General features: G+C 38.5%; 1 protein-coding gene across 2 annotated transcripts in view; it reads right to left on the bottom strand.

The window, feature by feature from the left end:
- Nucleotides 1-1,209: 1,209 nt before the first annotated feature.
- DOCK11 (dedicator of cytokinesis 11) overlaps nt 1,210-18,668 on the bottom strand; it is an 86,527-nt gene continuing 69,068 nt past the window's right edge. For both annotated transcript variants that reach the window (XM_038184146.2, XM_038184147.2), the window contains exons 41-53: nt 18,313-18,495; nt 17,490-17,603; nt 15,557-15,772; nt 15,418-15,475; nt 13,910-14,016; nt 12,821-12,943; nt 11,787-11,900; nt 9,310-9,456; nt 8,042-8,252; nt 7,553-7,743; nt 6,804-6,904; nt 5,216-5,354; nt 1,210-2,598 (exon numbers count right to left, since the gene is read on the bottom strand). In XM_038184146.2, coding sequence (XP_038040074.1) covers nt 2,476-2,598; nt 5,216-5,354; nt 6,804-6,904; nt 7,553-7,743; nt 8,042-8,252; nt 9,310-9,456; nt 11,787-11,900; nt 12,821-12,943; nt 13,910-14,016; nt 15,418-15,475; nt 15,557-15,772; nt 17,490-17,603; nt 18,313-18,495 — 1,827 coding nt within the window. In that variant the 3' untranslated portion in view covers nt 1,210-2,475. The remainder of the gene's footprint in view (nt 2,599-5,215; nt 5,355-6,803; nt 6,905-7,552; nt 7,744-8,041; nt 8,253-9,309; nt 9,457-11,786; nt 11,901-12,820; nt 12,944-13,909; nt 14,017-15,417; nt 15,476-15,556; nt 15,773-17,489; nt 17,604-18,312; nt 18,496-18,668) is intronic.

The following is an 18,668-nucleotide window of genomic DNA, read 5'->3' as shown; positions in this document are numbered from 1 at the left end:
TGGCTCTAACACATACTATTATCCAAAACAATCCGGATACTGACAGTAGTCAAGTGCTTCATTGCCAAGCATTTTACCCTTTTTCTTTTCCCTTTATGCAAACAATCATGTAATTGCTAAATTACCAATGCATCTGTTCTAGAGACTTGATAGAGACTAGTTTTGCAGCAAAAGTTATTAGAAGTCCTATATAAAAAAAGTCTTATATATAAAATACATATGTGCAGATATACTGGTATTAGAAAGTGTGCATGCCATTTGTAATTTAAAATATGTCTACTAATTATTATAGGCCAAATGACACCCACTGTTCCTTAGTTAGGCAGTATAAGAAAAACTGAAGTGCTAATAAACAATATTTATATTCTTCCAAAGAAGGAAGGACTTGTATTAAATATTTTTTTGGGGGGGCTGAATTACTGAGACAGGTTTCCATATTGATATTAAAATGAAATGATAGAATAACTCCAATACCAACATTAGGTTTAGAAGTTCAGACAAAATTTCATCTTGGAACATTAAAGACATCCAGACACACAAACAAGAATTTCACTGGAATTTCACCAAAAATAGGGAATAACACATGAAAATCAATCCATAAACATTATTTTGGAACATTACGGACATCCAAGTATTTCACCGCAATTCCAGGAAAACTGCTACAGAAAAATGTAACTGATAAGAGAGTGATAGTTCATGAATTTTAGTGAATTCTCATTATTGCTTCTTGTATTCAGAATAGGTCTTTAGTACTGATGTTTAAAGTATTACTAGCTCCAAAAACAAGGTTTTTAATGTATCCACTATTAAGCAGCTTCATCACCTTTTAGAAAAGTAATTTGGGAAACTCTCACTATCTGCCTTTAAACATTATTTGCTGAAAGATGAAAATCAGTAAGGTAGTAACCATATTTAAACATTCAAACTCTCTTCCTCTTTCTGTTAAACTAAATTTAGGGCTTGCCTAGCATAAAAGCACATAGAAGCAGAACTGTGAGCTGTCTGTTACACTGGCATATCTATAAGTTGCTTGCAACTGCTAGGGGGTGAATGTATGGATCACAACATTTGTTTCTCAAAAGACAATTAATTTCGGGTATTTAGAATCATGCATAATGAGCATTTTGAAATGTGGTCCATTTACTATTTGAAGATACTTTTTGTTACAGAAATTAGAAGCTTAACGTTCTATGGACACTATAGCCAAGCTAAATACCTAGGCTGGAGTCCTTTTATTATGGCATTTTGTTACATATCATTAAAAAGAAACAAACAAAACCCCTTCCCATATCAACTACTGGAAACATATTTACAATTTATGGGACTTGGAAAAACACGGACATCTAAATGGTGGATAAAACAATTACTGATCTGTTTTCTTCTTTCCTGGATCTGAAAGCGTCTTATTAAAGGAGACAGAGCTAACGTACTAAAGCTCTAGGGAGGGGAAGATGGAATAAAAGCATTATGGAGAAAAGATTTTCTTCAACCACTTCTTGGACAAAAATAACAAGTTTGCAGAAAGCAGATCTATTTAACAGGAGGGAACATGCATGTCATATGATGTTAAAACAATACCATTTATGTATGATTTACTTAATTTCAATGCACTGCACTTCTTTTTAAAACACATCTCACAGATTATTAGAATTATATCAAAAGACATTAAAGCGCTTTATAATGCCCAACTCACTTTAAGGTGTTCTCAGAGTTTATATTTGTGTGAGACAATGAATGATAAAGAGGAAAAACTGGTATCAAACGACAAATTTGTTAGGTTGTCCTTAGTGACTACAATCCATCCTCTTAGAGACATGAAAGGTTAGCCAAAATTCAAATCATCTATAGTATACTCAGTTCTCACGGAGGTCACTTTACAATTATCTGCCCAAAGGATGTACAAAAACTATAATTTCTGATTCAGGTTTTAGTTATTCCAGACTAACACAAGTTTACTCTCATCATATGAGGGAAACAGGGGTGTCTGGACCCCCTGTCACTTTCTAGACAAGGAAGATCTCTTACAAGTGAGATCTCTTACAACTTCTCCGTCATCTTCCCTGCCCGAGAAAGCTTTTAGCAGCAAATATGATACAGTGCTAATTTCTATATACTCTATGTTCCTTCTATTTACAAAGTAGTTTTACATTTTATCATATTCCATTATACAATTTTACATAGTACCATTAACATTCCAATTCATAGTTCTGCAATTCAATACATACTTAGATAACTGCCTTTCATGTCCTGTTATACACTTAAAAAAAAAAAAAAAAAAAGGTAGAAAACAAGCACAGTGGTGCAATGTCCAGGCACTTTCAGTGTTGCTCAGCAAAATAAGCAAGCACCCTGTTTGAAAGCATAGTAACTTTGGAGGAAGAAAATGGTAAATTCATGCATCATGGATTTTTTTTAACATCCTTTGTACAGTTCCAAATATTCCTGAGAAAGCTCTGTAAAATTATGCTGATATGTTTATATTTCAGCAGTGGGTCTGAGTGAACAATAACTTCCATCACCAGATGTCCCGCTGATGGCGCAGAAGACATGTAAGGAGTCATGCATCCATGGCGAATGCATTGTATCTTCATGGTACATCTAGATGAAAAAAAACAGCCACAAGTTCAGTAAATGTTTTAGCTCATTATTATAATCAAGCTCTTTAAAAAGGTATGTGAAAAAGATATCCAACCTTGTCTTCAAAGCTGTTTCACAAAGGCAGCACAACAAAAAATGAGAAAGAACAGTAATTTAGCAATTTCTGTAGCATTTATATATACATTCTTCTCCACATTACCAGATAGCTTTCAGTTATGACTATCCAGTCAAACAAAGAAAAAAAATTTCTACACAGAGAGAATTGTATTATATCTTAGCAGTGATATATATATATATTAATTAATTTATAAACATGGGGAGCATATGCAGCTAAGTATAACAAACACCCACTATACCTGTGACAAAATTTTGTACTTGATAAGCTGAAGGATGGTCTTACCGCATGGAATCTAACTGTACTGGTAGAGCTGCTCTAGAGCTTATTGAGTATTTGTTTTTCACTCTGTGGTTCATCAGCCAACAAGTTAGTCTTAATTTACATTTGTGAAACTGAGATCACTGGCCATCATAAACAGTTTCTGGACATCAGTATTCAGACACTCTCTGAAGCTTCTTGTACTTATTCAGGTGCAGTTTACCAATTTTTTGTTTTTACATTTCCCTAACTTAAAATATCAGTAGATAGGTCACAGGCTGACCCATCTGCCCTGCCACCTCAAAGCAAATGCACTGCCTGTGTTGCTTTGGGGCACTGAAAAAAATTAGAAAAGGATTTGTTATTTGTAATGAAATTAATATAAATTATTATAATATAAATTATTATAATATAAATTAATATAATATACTTTTTACACTTAACTGAGTAATTTTGCAGAAGAAGAAAATGTTTCATTGTTTAAATTGCTAGATACTTGGCTCATTTGATGGCAATACAAAATTAATGTCAGCAGTTATCTATACAATTTTGTACGATTATGAACAGCGCTTGTAAACATGATGTTTTAAGCTGTTTTTTGATCAATTACAAAATACTAAAGCCCCATAGAAGAAAGTGAAAATACCTCCTTCCAGTGAGCAATTCACTTTGACTCTTCCGTTGCTGCAATATTTCACACATCAACAGAAGAGAACAAGACATTGTATTTGTAAATATGTAAAGATAATAGGGTGTGCTTTAATAACGCTTCTTTGTTCTAAGATAATCTAAACTATTATACTGCCAGAGTGCAGAACTGAGCGATTTGTTTTCAATTTGACTATTGCAGAATTCAGAAACCACAGAAGTTCCAGCAGCTGCATGCAAATCAAATGTCTTGGAGAGGTTTACTTGCAAACAGTGTAGAGTAAGCAGGTGGCAACTCCTATGGACAAACATCTCTGAGCAAAATTCAACAGTGAAGTAAACAACATAGGGAGTGTACATGGAAAAAATGAATGCACTAAATGTGCAAAATAGTAGTTTGCACGCTAGGAAAATGGTGGTCGCAAGCAGAATATTACTTATTCTCAAACAGATCCTCCCTTATATTTCTATGACAAAATTCAGCTGTGTCATGAGACTACACATCCTGCTTCCCTGAAATGATATGGTACTTTTCCATAAAAAAAACCTTTGTTTGATTTTCATAAGCATTATTTTACTGTAAATAAACGTGACTTAGAAATAGCAGCCTGGTGCAGTTATATTATTTTGCTACTTGCTCATTTTTCCTATCTACTTCTCAATTTGTTGTGGAATTTGTCTCTCTATTTTTAGGAATTTAACATGCTACATTTTTAATTGCCACACGTGGAACTGTTGTATAGAAGGTAAATAAACTATATTTAAGCAGTTTATCTACCTATGGCGTGAGAAGCTAAATGACTGTTTGTAGAGGAACTGGGAGATTTTGAAAACATTCTTCTAACTTTCAAGACCTATGAATCACAACACAGTCAGAACCATTCATCTTATATGCTTGATACTATAAATCTACATTTATTTTTCTTTCGTCATAATGAAGGCACAATTAGAGTACAGAGATAAAGAGGTTACTTCAGAAAAACATTTTTCATCTGATCTCATAGCATGATATTAGATAGATGCGGAATTGTTTCCTGAACCTCTCACCTCTCTGATGTCACTATTCAAGTGTGTTTTCCTAGAAAGATCCAATCAAATGTTAAAACATGGGTCACATAATTTAGCACAAATACCTTATCAGTGCATATGAATAGTTAGCATTAAGTCAAAATTCAAAGAAAATATCCTTTAAAAAAAAAAAAAAGGAACATAAGTGGGATATAACAGGAAACGGAAATTTTGCCAGACAATTTCAACCTGTGACTTATCACAGGACTTTTCCAATGCAGAAAGCATGAAGCAAAACACGGCACAAGATTTCTGATGACCACAATAGCCAGGAAACTAATGATGTGTGTTACTGAAGACTCCACCCTGTATACCAATGCCAGGATGAGGTTTGCAAGCAACAGAAACTGGTTGTTAGGAACCTACTGAGTGTATCATTTACTTTTCACATTTAGTTATTTGCCTTTTTTGAATTTAGTTAAATTACATGAGGTGTTTCCATTTAGTTTTCAGTAAGTTTTCAACATTAGCTAATTTACAAGCACAGAGAACGACTTTTGTGGGCTCTTGACATGCAGTACATGCCTGTTCATGGATGATATCTGAAAGCTCTTTCACCATATCCCGGAAGTTTGATTTTAGTCCCTCATGGTACTCCACTTGATCCTCCTTAATGAGTCGCTCGTTGAGCTCCAGAGCAATTCCACAGGCTTGTATAAACTTCCTGGGGAGGAAAGGAATGAACTTTGTGTATTACAATTTCCCAGTCTTTTTTTTTTTTTACTGAAATAAAACAGTTTTTCCCTGTTCCCCAGTGTCTGGGACAAGTCACATTCTAGAGGCATCCCTGGCACAGTGGGTCAGTGAATGGGGAGGGACTTCAGCACAGGATCGTGTTCTGCTGGGTTCCTTTGAGCCTGAGTGCTCAATAAAGGGGGCACACACCTGCACTGCACAATGATCTCTGACCTTCTCCAGAGCCCGTGGCACCACACACAGCTTGTAGATCTCAGATGAGCCCAACCAGCAGCAGGTGGGGTCAAAAAACAGAGGCAAACCATGCTCAGGCACAGGAGGGAAATCAATTGTACAGGGCTTGACAAATCTGGTTGTATGTGATGCAGCACGTGCACCACACAAGGTCAAGTTGCTAACACCAGACAAGAAATATAGATCATGGGGAGCTGTAACACTGTTTTCTTGGTTAGTGTTGCTCATTTTCTTCTCTTATTTCACAGGCATTATTTCTCTCTCTCTCTAATGAGACTATAGTGAAAATACTACAATCACGTCTGGGATTTTTGATAAATGTATTTATTTATTTATTTTATTTTTTGCATGAAACAGATTATGTTTGACCTTCTCCTCTGTTCTGCAGCCATGCATGGCAGGTTTGCAGGGATTATTCCCTTATTCTTTCAATGGTTTGCTAGATTACTCAATACACTGAAGATACCTAGAATTGGCCCTAATGCTGCTTTGTCACCAGCAGATGAAATGGGTGTCACCAGCACCAAGCCATGAATGCAGGAGCTAGTGGGCAACTGGTTGCTCTCAAGAGGTCCAGAAAGTAGTGTGGTGAAGTGTGGGAACACACGTCATCCTGAGGTGAAACAGGAGCTGCTGGATTATAAGGGGGACACTTTCAAGTGGGAAGTAAAAGGCCATGGTCTATGCACCTATTCTGGGGGACTGGAGAGAGTTAGAAAAATGCCTGTGCAAGTCACATAGTGTCCAAATATAGCAACAATCAAGAATGATGGTCTCCCATGAAAAAGGGATTTGCTTTAAAATATTTGAAGTTCATCATTATCTAGTCAAAAATCTCTTTGGAAAGATGGGGAAAAAATGCACAAAATGAAAGAGTCCTGAACACAAGACTATTAGACCTCTAATTTTCAAATGTACTTTCTATAAACTCAAATATGCACACAAAAAACTGAAGCAGGCATTCAGTCATGGAAATCACAACCCGAAGACTGGGAACACTTGACATATATAGTTACAGTGGCTTTTTTCCATATGTCTGAGCAACCATGGCACCATCAGACCTGGACCTTTATAAGACGTGAGCATTCAGCATTTACTGATTTTGGAAACACACCAAAACACAAGAAAAGCAACTACCATATTTCAGCCAGTTGACAAGTTTTTATTACATTAGAAGTCCTACCTGAACATTTCTTTCAACTCATTCACCTTCTTAGCGGGATATTTGCTGGACTGGCTGTCACTTAGGAAAGCCCTGGCATAGGCTAAGGGACCAGCATTAACCTGGAACCAAAGAAGTAAGGAATCATTTATGATAGAACTTCAATTGAGTTGCTAAAGGTAGTTAAGAAGTGTTTATCTTTTTTTTTTCCTTGAAAATAATTAGCTTATTATTTGAATGCCACCAGCTCTACATTACTAGTATCACCAGAGGCACCTGAAGTCTTAACACTTGAGGATTGTTTTCCATCTAGGCTTTTTAAGACCAAAAGATAAAGGGAGATAAAAAAACAGAGAGGCAATCTGTTTCCTCATACTTTCCTCTTATTTCCGTTTGGCAAGCTGTATGGTCTGAGTCTTAAGGTCATATATCCGGCTGGAGAAAAGTCAGGTTCACAAAAAGGTTATTTCAGCCTGATATTTACAGTACAGTCTTCAAGAACTAAGTATAATTTAGCATCCACCCATGGACAACTAATGTGCAGCTGCACTTGGACTTGGCACTGCAAACACCCCTGGACAAAACCCTTATTGCCACGAACCACCCACAAATATGTGTGGCAAGGCAAGCTGTGCTGGCAGGATGATGGCTGCAGTGCTGCAAACCAGGTAGTTAATGATTTCTGGAAAGTAAATGTGCTGCGTTGTGAAAAGATGACTCACTCAGAGATGTGTATATAAATGTAATTTTGAATAGGTGTCAAGCCTTACCTGCACAGAAACACAGCCTTGCAGTTTGAGCTGCAGCTGGATCATGTCAACATCACCAGCAGAGCAGAGTTTTTGCAGCTCTGCTGTCTTGTCTTTTATTTCATCAGTTGCAACATCAATTGGTTTTAAATTAACCTGGTGTTCATAATTGACTGGAATTCTCTTCTTTACGTATGGAAAGGAATTCGAAGCTAGCAGAAACAGCAAATGAGATTTATAGATTGAAAAGTCTTTTAGCAAACAGGAGTACATACAGATACATCCTTATGCTCAGAGTTTTACTTGGTGTGTGTGAAATCCTGAATAAGGCTATAATTTAATATCACAATTTATTCACTTGTAAAAATTTGCACATAGAAATGCAAGGTAAATCCCCCCTCCCAACCAGAATATCATATCACAATTTTGATTAAGAAGTTTTTACAAGATAAAAAGGTCTAAAACCAGTTGCTGATACCCACTGTCTCAAGTTCAGATGCTTGTACTTACTAGTTAGAATGGTTCTTTTTTTACACTGTTCTTCCACACTGCCATGTTTTTTTCCAGATAAAGTGTAAGGAGTCTCAAATACAAATCTATTGATGTTATGATTTCTTTCAAATTCAGTCTTTCTTTCAGAGATTTCTTTGTCTTCAAAATAGGGCTTCACATAAGTCACTTGAATATGAGCATACTTAGGGTCAAGGTCTTTAACATTGACCTGTGAAATAAGAGAGTTTCTCACTAAAAGAACAAAGGTTAGCAATTTAACTCACAATCATTTAAGTTATCTATAGGGATCAGATGTACACTCTGATTCTCTGCTGTCCTGGCCCCATTGCACACATGTGAATGACACATCAAACACTCCTTTTAACCTCAGCTGTGTTGGTTAGACCATCAGCTAGCAGACATACAAGACAATGAGGCTGTGGCACAAGAAATACCACATTTGGTGCCAAACAAGGTACACCTCGAAGGGATAGTCATATTGTGCTATCAATCAGTGCAGCACACTCCTGAACTTCCAATATGACCATATTGCTTCCCAGCCATGAGCTAGCATTCATGCAGCACTGTGCTGTACCATGCAAATCTGCAGGTTTGCACAAAACAACATTTGAGGTTTCTAGCACTGTCTTTAGTAACTAAGACATATCCACAGTTGCAACCCAAGAGCGTGCACAGTCCTTGTAGTGAGCATAAATGGATATTCTATAGGGAAAGGAAGCTATGACTATGAGGCCAGGAAAGATTTTCTCTTAGATTTGGAGCGTCAAGTAATGACAATGACAAGTAATTCTCCTTCCAATCATCTGCTTCTCTGTGCTGGTTCCCAACACCTTTCAGCAACAGGGCTCAGAGAGACGTGAATTGCCACTTCCCATTCATAATTCCCAATGCATTTATTTCTACCTGGAAGACAGATCAGCACCACACTGCCAAGCTATGCACCTTGCCCATGTGGGAGCACAGGGATGGGAGGGGCAATTGGAAGCAAGGTGCCTGTAAAAGGGCAGAAGACCAGGCTCACTCCTCCCTCTCTACTGGCAGAAGGAAGGGATGCTGCGTCATCTCCCATCTGTCAGGTCCACAGAGCAAAGCTCATCCTTCTGTGCTGCATTTGCACAGTGCTTAGAGCAGTGTAGTCCCAGGCCTGACCAGTATTAGTAGAGTACGACTGATATTTCTGTCAGTGCACTCATCAGTGCACTCTCTAGTATGTGGCCCTGACATTCACTGCATTTTGTTAGCTTGTTCATGCATTTTAACTTTACCTTGTTGGAATCCTGGATAATTTTTACAGTTTCCGACCCAAACTTTTCTCCATAAAGTTTAAGAAGTCTGAGAGAGATCTCTGATAGGCCTGTCAGCTTGGGCTCTTTATAGATATATTCCTTTCCATCTTCTTCTTCAAAGAATGCCTAGTAGTAATCATAAACAAGGCATGAGGAATAGATGAGTTTCTTCTCTTGGAAAACATTATTTCAGATTTGCTACTTTGAAAGCAACTTTCTACTAACATTTCAGAAAGTGAAGAAGGTTTAGAAGACTATGACTTGCACTAAATCTCACAATGTGGTCTGTTTAATAGACTCCTTCAAAAATTGCGCAAATAAATTTTTAAATTCCTCAACAAATATAAGCATGTCATTGCTAAACACAAAGGCGTTAGTATGACTAATGAGAAATCTAAACAATGTGGAAGAGGGGTTTGGTCAGAGGTTGACTTTTAGGAAGGTTGGAAAGAGGCAACTAGGAGAAAAAACAAAACAAAACAAAACAAAACAAACAAAAACAACAACAACAACAACAAAAAAGCACCAAAACCAGGGATAAAGAAGGAGTAGAAAAACATAAATTTGCCAAGTCCTGAAAGCAGAGCCATGTGAAAAATCTAAAGGAAAGGATTTTGTGTAAGCCAACGGGGACTTCAAGCAATAAATAAAGAAACCTGCTTCCACTGTTTTGATTCTTCTTGTATTCAGGGAAGTGGAACTCAGTGTATTTGTTGTAAACAGAAACAAAATTGCACCAAAGGTTGTGCCTGCATTGCCAGTTCTTCCTGTAATGGAAACAGCCTGAAAGCTTCATGCTTTGGCAAGTTGCTCCAATCAGAAATTGTGACATTATTAAAACTATCTGTATGTAGCTGACCTATAAAGCTGACAAAGCTTGAAAATGGAAAACTGGATCAAGTATTGTTTGTCAGGATGGTATGTTACATTGCTTAGTTTTAGGGATTGATCCAGTTATTTCTAGATTCTAGAAAACCAAACTAGCAGTTGTTTCCTTTTATCTGTTGCTAACCATATTAACTTTTTACATACCCAAAGTATGAAGTATGAAGACAAAATGCTGCAGCAAAAGTCACTGATCATAGAATCATAGAATGGCTTGGGTTGGAATAGACCTTAGGGATCATCTTATTCCAACCTATGGAATTAAAATGCCATGACAGAGAGTCCCTTCCCAGATTTTCTGTAGCTCCCCTTTAGGTACTGGAGGGCTGCTATAAGGTCTTCCTGGAGCCTTCCCTTCTCCAGGCTGAACATCCCCAGCTCCCTCAGTCTGTCTCCATAGGAGAGGGGCTCCAGCCCTTTGATAATCTTTGTGGCCCTTTTCTAGGCTCATTCTAATATGTCCATGCCCTCCCTGTGCCAGGGGCCCCAGACCTGAATGCAGTACTCCATGTGGGGTCCCAGGAGAGCAGTGCAGAGAGGGAGAATCACCTTCCTCAGCCTGCTGGCCACTCTCCTTTTGATACAGCCCAGGATATGGTTGTCTTTCTGGGCTACAAGTGCACATTGCTGGCTCATGTTGAGCTTCTCATCAACCAACACTCCCAGGTCCTTCTCCTCTGAGCTGCTCTCAATAAAGATATGTTGTTCGTGAAATGACAGTGGTGTTCAAAGTTACAAACCCATGATGGTTTCAGGGGTATTCATCACATCTTCTAAAAGAAGGAACCAGGAAAGGAAGGGCTAATATCATTTACATAGTATTTTCTAAAGAGGGAATCTGCATTTCCCTTGGGGTTATGGGTCCATAAGCAGAAGAAGATAGTCCAGAGTTGCAAGGGAGATGAGAAGTAACACACTTTATTAGATTAACTGCTATAGGTGGAAGAAAAACCCATGCAACTACTTTCGGGTTCAGAAGACTGCATCAGATACAGTAAGATCACACTCTTCCAGACTGAGCCCCAGATCTCCATTTTTCCAACTACCCCAGCTAATGAAAAATACTATCTATCCCTAAAAGTATGAAACCAACTCTGATACATATTTTGCCTCCAGCTTCTATGGTAAACTTTTACTTTACTAATATTTAGATGGGAGCAGCATTTGTCCGCAAAAGAAAATATCTGTTACTATTACTGTTTATAATCTATGGTTGAATACTATTACTGGTTATATACTATACACGCTAAATTGCATTTGTGTAACTTGTAACTACTATAATTTTTTTAAAAAAGGAAAATTTCTGAACCCACTAAGCCATTTTCTTACTGCTGAGTTGCTTTATGAAAATCCCATCAGCTTAAACATAAAATTTATAATAAATCAAGTGCTCCTAGAGAGAGATACAAGCACTCACCTCAAGGGTGCAATACCAAAACACAAAGACACAACACACTGGTGGAGCACCAGAGGAGCTTGTAGGTTTTTCAGCTTAAGACCTGACCAAGCAGCAGCTTTATGGGTCTGGATGCCAGGTGAGCGGTAGCTGGCAAGCCTGTGTATATACTTACTTGTCCATAAAAGGCCACTCTGAAAAAAGTTCCAAGAAGCCTCTTCCTTGTGTGCATCACTTCCAATATCTTAGCATATGCTCCATGAAGCGTTCTGTATAGTTGAGTAAGTTTCTGAAAAACAAATCTTGACATCATTAGAGCAGAATTACACAAGCAGGAAATTCTAGCTAACACTGGAAGCTACTGAGTATTTGATCACAATCCATTGGAGAATGCAAATCAGAATTTCTAAAGAGGTTGAGTTCATGTAGTTTCTTTCAAAAAAACTCAGTCTCAAGCAAATTTTGGCTTCAGGTCTGAAAGGTACAGTGGACTGCAATAAAACCACTGTCTTTCAACAGAACACAGCCTGCCGTCTCAGCATGTTCTCTGACTAAGCCTGTAAGGGTAGACCAGCTTGCAGTATTTTACTCTGAAATTATTTTCTGATTAAAAACAACTTTATGTTGAAAACAATAGATCAAGACTTCTCATAGCTTTATTAATGTAGCTGGATGCTTTCCTGAAATGGAGGGGATCACGGGAGAAGAAGGGAAAGGGGAGCACTGATCAGCATTTGAGCCTCGCTGGGGCACAGATCAATGCAGGTGTTAGGGAGTAGCAAGACAGTAACAGTTTCCTTCCTTCCTCTCTGCTAGCCACTGAGTTACTTGAGGATCTAGTCCTCTCTTTGAACAGTTCACACCTTTCTTAACCCTTAAAACACTCAAGTGTCTATGTATTAAAGGACAAAAAGAATCTATGGCTTTGATGAGCATATGGGAATGACAGCTTTATTTTAGGGAAAGGAAGATGGGCGTTATTCACTAGCTATGTCTAACTATGATCTTCCACGTCTAGGAATGCTTTAACTTTATTACCCTCCAGACCACTGCTTTCATTCATTTGTTTAATGACCAGCAATGAAGCACAATGTGTGCTTTACAGACTACAATCCATTAACTCAGAATGTGAGAAACAGAAGTGTCTTGTTTTTAACCTAGCAACCTATGAAATTACCTGATACATACAAACTACTTCAAAATGAGTACCTCAAATTCACGCCGTTTTTCATAAATAGGAATGATCAGTTTGGAAACTTCAGAAATTGTTTCGTAACGTTCTGCTTTCCACAGACCATCTATACATTGCTCCAGCAGCTCCACTAGGACCTCCTACAAGAGCAACCAAATGGTTGTTGTTAAGTCAAAGAGAAGGTAAACCATTTGAGCTTCAAATACTTCAATAGGTCCCAGTATAAGTGGCCACAGTTACATAAGTTCAAACACTTTGTGTTCCTGGCCTTTCCAAATGTATGCTAAACTGTGAAGGGGGAAAAAAAAGTTAGTTTTTAAAAGTTTAATTCTTAGTAACTCATCAATGAGCACAGTAGCCAGCAAGTATACCTTGGTTATTTAGCTATCTCCCTAGGAGAATGCCAAAAGTTTGGGAGGATACGGAGATGACAGTTCTGGAAGAAAGAGGTACATAACAAAGAGGTATGTTCAAGGAACATGCATGTAATAGCAATGGGATGTGCTGCTGAAGATCCCCAAGCCTAGTCTTAATGAATGGACAGTCAAGCAGCTAGGCTGCAGGGCTACCTCAGTCACCCATGTGGCCCACCCAGTTGCACATGGATGGAGCAGAAGTAATTGTGACTCTCTGGAACTTACGGGAGGATCTTTCTGTTTCCCCAGTGCCCTGCTATGATCTCTAGATTGTTCTGTTACCATGGTGTCCTGCAGCACAACCCAAACTCAAGGGGAATCTAAATGGACCTCTTGCTTAGCGGAGCTTGACTTACACTCTGTGTTTCAAAAATACTAAGCTGTGCTGTCCTATGCTGGCAAGGGCTAGAATTTGCATAATGTGGCAGACAAAGTTTGCGGTGTAGCTTTTTCACTCTCAGAACTAGAAAAGCCTTTCAAAGGAACCAAGAACTTGCACCAGATTTACCTATCTGAATTGTACCCATAACATCTGTCAACGAAGAGTTCTCTTGGGAAATTGCCATGGAACAGCCTTCCTTATAGATGACAGTGCACAACTACAATTTGCTAAAGCTCACATGAGCATGGTTTAACACTAAATCCTATTAGGTTATCAAATTTTCCGTAGTCTATGCTACAGGACCTCACCTCACTGTAATGTACATCCATCATCCCACCATCTTCTTTCATTGCACCTTCTTCATCAATGTTGGGAGTGATTTTCCTGAAGGCAGTGCATCCACTGGGGAAGAGTTCTGTAGCAGACAAAATAAAATGTATTCATAGAATAACTTTTCTCAAATGCATCGTGCTTCAGTGGCCAAAGAAGTCCATTTGATACCAAAGTCCTAAAGGCTGGGACCCAACTCCCATTTTTGCTACTGATTTGCTATCATGGGATTGAACACATAAGAATCTCTCCAGCCATTTGTCAAAGGAGTCATTCCTAGTATGTGACTAACACCAACAACAGATCTTCCAGTGTAGTATCTGGAAGTCACCTTTGACCAACCCATTAGGACAGACCAGCATATATTTTTGCAAAGAAGTTGCAAGGAGAAAGCTACCACTGGATGCTGAAGAGCAGGATAGGAAGTGAACAGGGCAGTATACTCCTAGCAGAAACCATAGTTATGCACCCTGAAGCTTTGAGTAGTTCAGCCTGTATTGAACTGTTTGCAGCCTACATATATGTAAACAGTGTCTGTGACAGAGATAACACAAGGTATATCATTTAATATTCCTTCAGACTTGTTCCTCTTCTTTTTTACCGCTGGTTGTGGACAGCAGCTTCCAGGGTACAAATACAGATGGTTCAACTTTCAATGCTCTCCCCTCTGCAACCATATGAAGTTTACATACATATCAAAAAAAATATGTGCCGATTTTTTCCATTTAGCCAACACACAGAATTTGAAGGAACTTCAAGCCCCCTGAGCAAAGGACTCAGAGACCTTTCCAGCCAAGGCAGTGCACATAGTCAACTTCTGTGTGGCTTTAACTTTTAAAAGTAGTAGAAAGTTAAGTCTCTTTCAACAATACTCCCTTATGTGGAAACAAGAAATGGGGTCAATATATCTACTGTGGAATAGATTTTTATAAGAAAACCTGCAAAATGTTATGCTCTTACTTGAGAATACACAAGTTTGTCCTTGCTTCCTGTTTTGCATTAAACCACACCACTCTCTTTTTTTCCAGTTGCTTTTATATATTTGTATAGTTAGGCTATAGCTTCATTTTTTGACTGAATTTTGACTGCTTCTATATAGTTTTCACTAGTTTTCTCCAGTTGCCTATAGTGATACTTCTGATGAACATACATACAGCCCGTTTGTAAAATGGGCTTCCCCTGTGAGCACATTTCCTAATGTGAAACACATCTGAACATTTAAACAGAGACATAATGTGTCAGTTCTTATTTTTCTCAGCAAGGTGCCAACATGACTGTCTAAGAAGACCTGGACAGCCTAGTAGATGCCTGTGTTTGAACACTTAGATTACTTTCTTCAAAAATACTCACCGTCTTCTACCTTCATCATGTCACACTGCATTTTTTTTCCTTTTTAGCATGTTCAGAATAGATCAATAAATAATAATTTACCAAATCATCATTCACCACTGCATTGTCTTATGCCTCTTAAACAGTAAACACTTACTTTTTCTGTGCAGAAACTCTGCAACAAGGGCTGCTACATGAACATAACACATGGCTGCCTGCAAAGTATAAAGGGAAAATTAAAATGTCATCTGAACATCTGTCTTGTTAGGCTCATTGTTTTTAATTATGTAAATTACCTCTGAAAAGTCTCCATTTTTCACATGTATCTTTGCCATACTGTCCAGCCATGTTTTCCGGAGCTCTGGAGTGCTTGCATAAGATTTAGCTAAACTGTACTGTAGATCTATCAACATTTCTGGATCTTTTTCATGTTCTTTCATTTGGGCAGTAGCCATAAGCACTGTACGGATTCTCTTCGTCAGATCTTTGACTTCAGAAGGAAAAGCAGTTGCCTGGTACAAAACAAATTTAATTAGAAGCAAACACAGAAACAAAAGGTGTTCTAGGCTTTGTCAAAGACCATTGGTACCCTTTAAGCCCCAAATCCACTTGCTGTCAGTCTGAAAAAAACAAAGTATAAGGGATAGCCCTGACTGTAGCTTTTACCTACTGAACTCACAGTTTATACAGTAAACAATATTTCATACTCAATTAAAGATATTTCAATCTGAGCATGCACAGGGCCAATCTTTCCTGGTTGTGCACAGGATGTCAGGCTAGCTATTCCTGTGCTGAAGTGCAGCAGGTACTTCTGCATCCTGAGGAGCAGGTGTGAGGGTGAGACAGAGGTGCTCCTTGCATATGAATGCCACAGAATGGAACCGTAAACCACTCCTGAAGCATTTTTCTCTTCAATCAACATCTGGCTTGTTAGTATCTGATGTGCTCACTCTATAATTCCTAAAACACCAAAGGCATTTGTAGAGCTTCCCACCACTGGAATGTATTAGAGAAAAAAACACATGCTTAAGTCTGATCGTCTACTCTGAGGAGGATCAGCACTGCGTTAGAGCAAGACTTGTCCAGCCAAGTTTTGATAATCCCCAAGGACAGAAATCTGACCTCTTTTCTGGACCCTGCCCCACTATCTTGGAAAACAAATTTTTCTTTATGTAAAGTTGGAATTTCCCTTGTAGCAACTTGTGTTCATTGCCTCCCATCCTGCCCCTTTGAGAAGAGCCTGACTTCCTCATCTCTATAACCTCCCTTTTTGGTAGTAAAAAGTAGCAGTTAGAAGCTTCCTCATCTTTCTCTTTTCTGTATTGAACCTGGTTATTTTCTCTCTCCTTGTGCTATGTCTGGACCTGTGCACGGCATTCTCTCCACCATAATAGAATCTCTCTTGTACTGGGAGATCTGTCTTTTACTTATTTATGTACGTAAACTAGATATAATGATGGTCTCATGATATAAAATAAGATCAGCAAAATTTGGATCAGTGAAAAGCTTGTAAACATACATGTATGTGTGCAGAAGAGAGCTGAAGTTTTTGTCAGGTACATCCTAACTATAACTTTGCTATATCACAATTCAACACGCAACTGAGGTTCTCATTCTGCCTTTAGGTCATAGGATGGCCATAGAATTGTAAAAGTCTTCTTTTTCATTTTTCTCAGTCCTACACTGGCAGCTACACCATGCGCAATGAAGCAAGTTGTAGTGATGATATATTGCTCAATGGGTTAGGTAGAAGCTGTTCATTCTAATGCAAAGAGACTGTTATTTTCCAAAGAAATAAAACCATTAATCTTTACAAAAGAGGACTTTCATAATATTACTGACAATCAGTTAATTAATTTTAATTCCTTCTAATTATTTCCTTTAGGCAACAGGCCTCCCTTTTCTTTCCTCTCAAAGCTGGATGTTCTTAGAAAGCTCTTTGGAAGCCCTTGAAAGGAGCACCCTATGTGAAGTGTAACCTGAATTACTGTGCTCTCTATTCTTGCCGTTAGGCATCACAGTGAAACGTGACGCATGGTACAGCTGGCCCTACTGCTGTTGCTATAAATCTTGTTTACTGAGCAACCAGGCCAGCGTGTGCTTATAAATCATACAGTTAGAATAATTAGGCTTACCCTTAAACATGAGCATACACTTTCCTTTAGTGCATACATACCCCATCTTGCATTAATGGCTGATAGCACATGTGATTTATCTTCTCCAACCTACCTTCATAGGCCTGTCACTGTTTGCAAAGTTGTTAATGATGAGCAAGGAGTCCTGAAACCTCGTCCCACCGCTGAGTGCCACATCTGCTATTAACTGGCTCACTGCAATTATTATCTGTTGAGACAGCATAGGGGCTTTATTTAAACGAGCCCTAATAGAAAAGATTTATTGTCACAGTTACATAAAAAGCTTATAAAAAAACATATCTTTCCCACAGTGTAAGCAACATTTGTTGTGGCTTTACTGTCTGATCTCCCATGGACAAACAGTCCCCAGAGGACCAAGCTGCTTTGCTGAACGGCAAATTCACAGAATTAACAAGATAACAATCATAACACAAATCCTGATGCAGAAATTAGTACATTGGTTACCTTCTTACCTGACTTATTACAACCCAGTGGGTGTTCACCTGCCCCTCTAGGTATTTAAATTTGCTTTAAAAAAGAAATGCTTCAAAAGCAGCTCCAGAAAAATCCCTCCTGCCCCAAAGGTGGCTCTTCTTGCCATACCTCACACCCCATGCCAATCAGCACCCGAGGCAGAGATGTGTATTGTAGTTTCAGTTCCAAAAAATCAACAATTTGGAGTGCTTGATGGCAGTGTATTTCACCCAATGGGCCCTAGGCCAATTTCTGAAAACAGGGATTAGTTAAAGGCTGGAAATCAAGAGGCATTTTGTCCATATAAAAGATTGGCAAGATTTGCTCTTTTTTTTGAAATACACAACAATTCCTCTGCAGACATGTGGTAACACAGCTATATCAACATATCTGTTCATTAAATCTGAGGCGTCCCGATCTCTCCCTTTTCCCCAGTAACTGACCTGAAGATGTGTTCTCAGGAATGTTCTTCTTTTGGTGAACTCAAAGTTATTTCTCATCAGCAGATACAGAAGAGCGGAGGCTTCATTCCTTGTGGAGGCCACCTTTGAAGTGCAACACTTCAGGATCTCATAGCAGAGGGCAGCGCACATGTTCACCCTTCCCTTGAAAAACGCTGAGGGAAACTTCACAAAAGATATGCAAATATTAGAACATACTCCACAAAATAATACCTACAGAGCTCAGATGGGCAGGGGCATGGGGCAACATAGTGGACTCCAGCCTGGACAGCCTAAATAAAAATTCTGCTAAAGTTTCATGCTCAAAAGTATTTGTGGGAATGAAATCAGGATCTATT

This window comes from Anas platyrhynchos, chromosome 10 (assembly GCF_047663525.1).
Source record: "Anas platyrhynchos isolate ZD024472 breed Pekin duck chromosome 10, IASCAAS_PekinDuck_T2T, whole genome shotgun sequence".
Classification (NCBI taxonomy): domain Eukaryota; kingdom Metazoa; phylum Chordata; class Aves; order Anseriformes; family Anatidae; genus Anas; species Anas platyrhynchos.
This window is presented reverse-complemented; position numbering and strand designations above follow the sequence as displayed.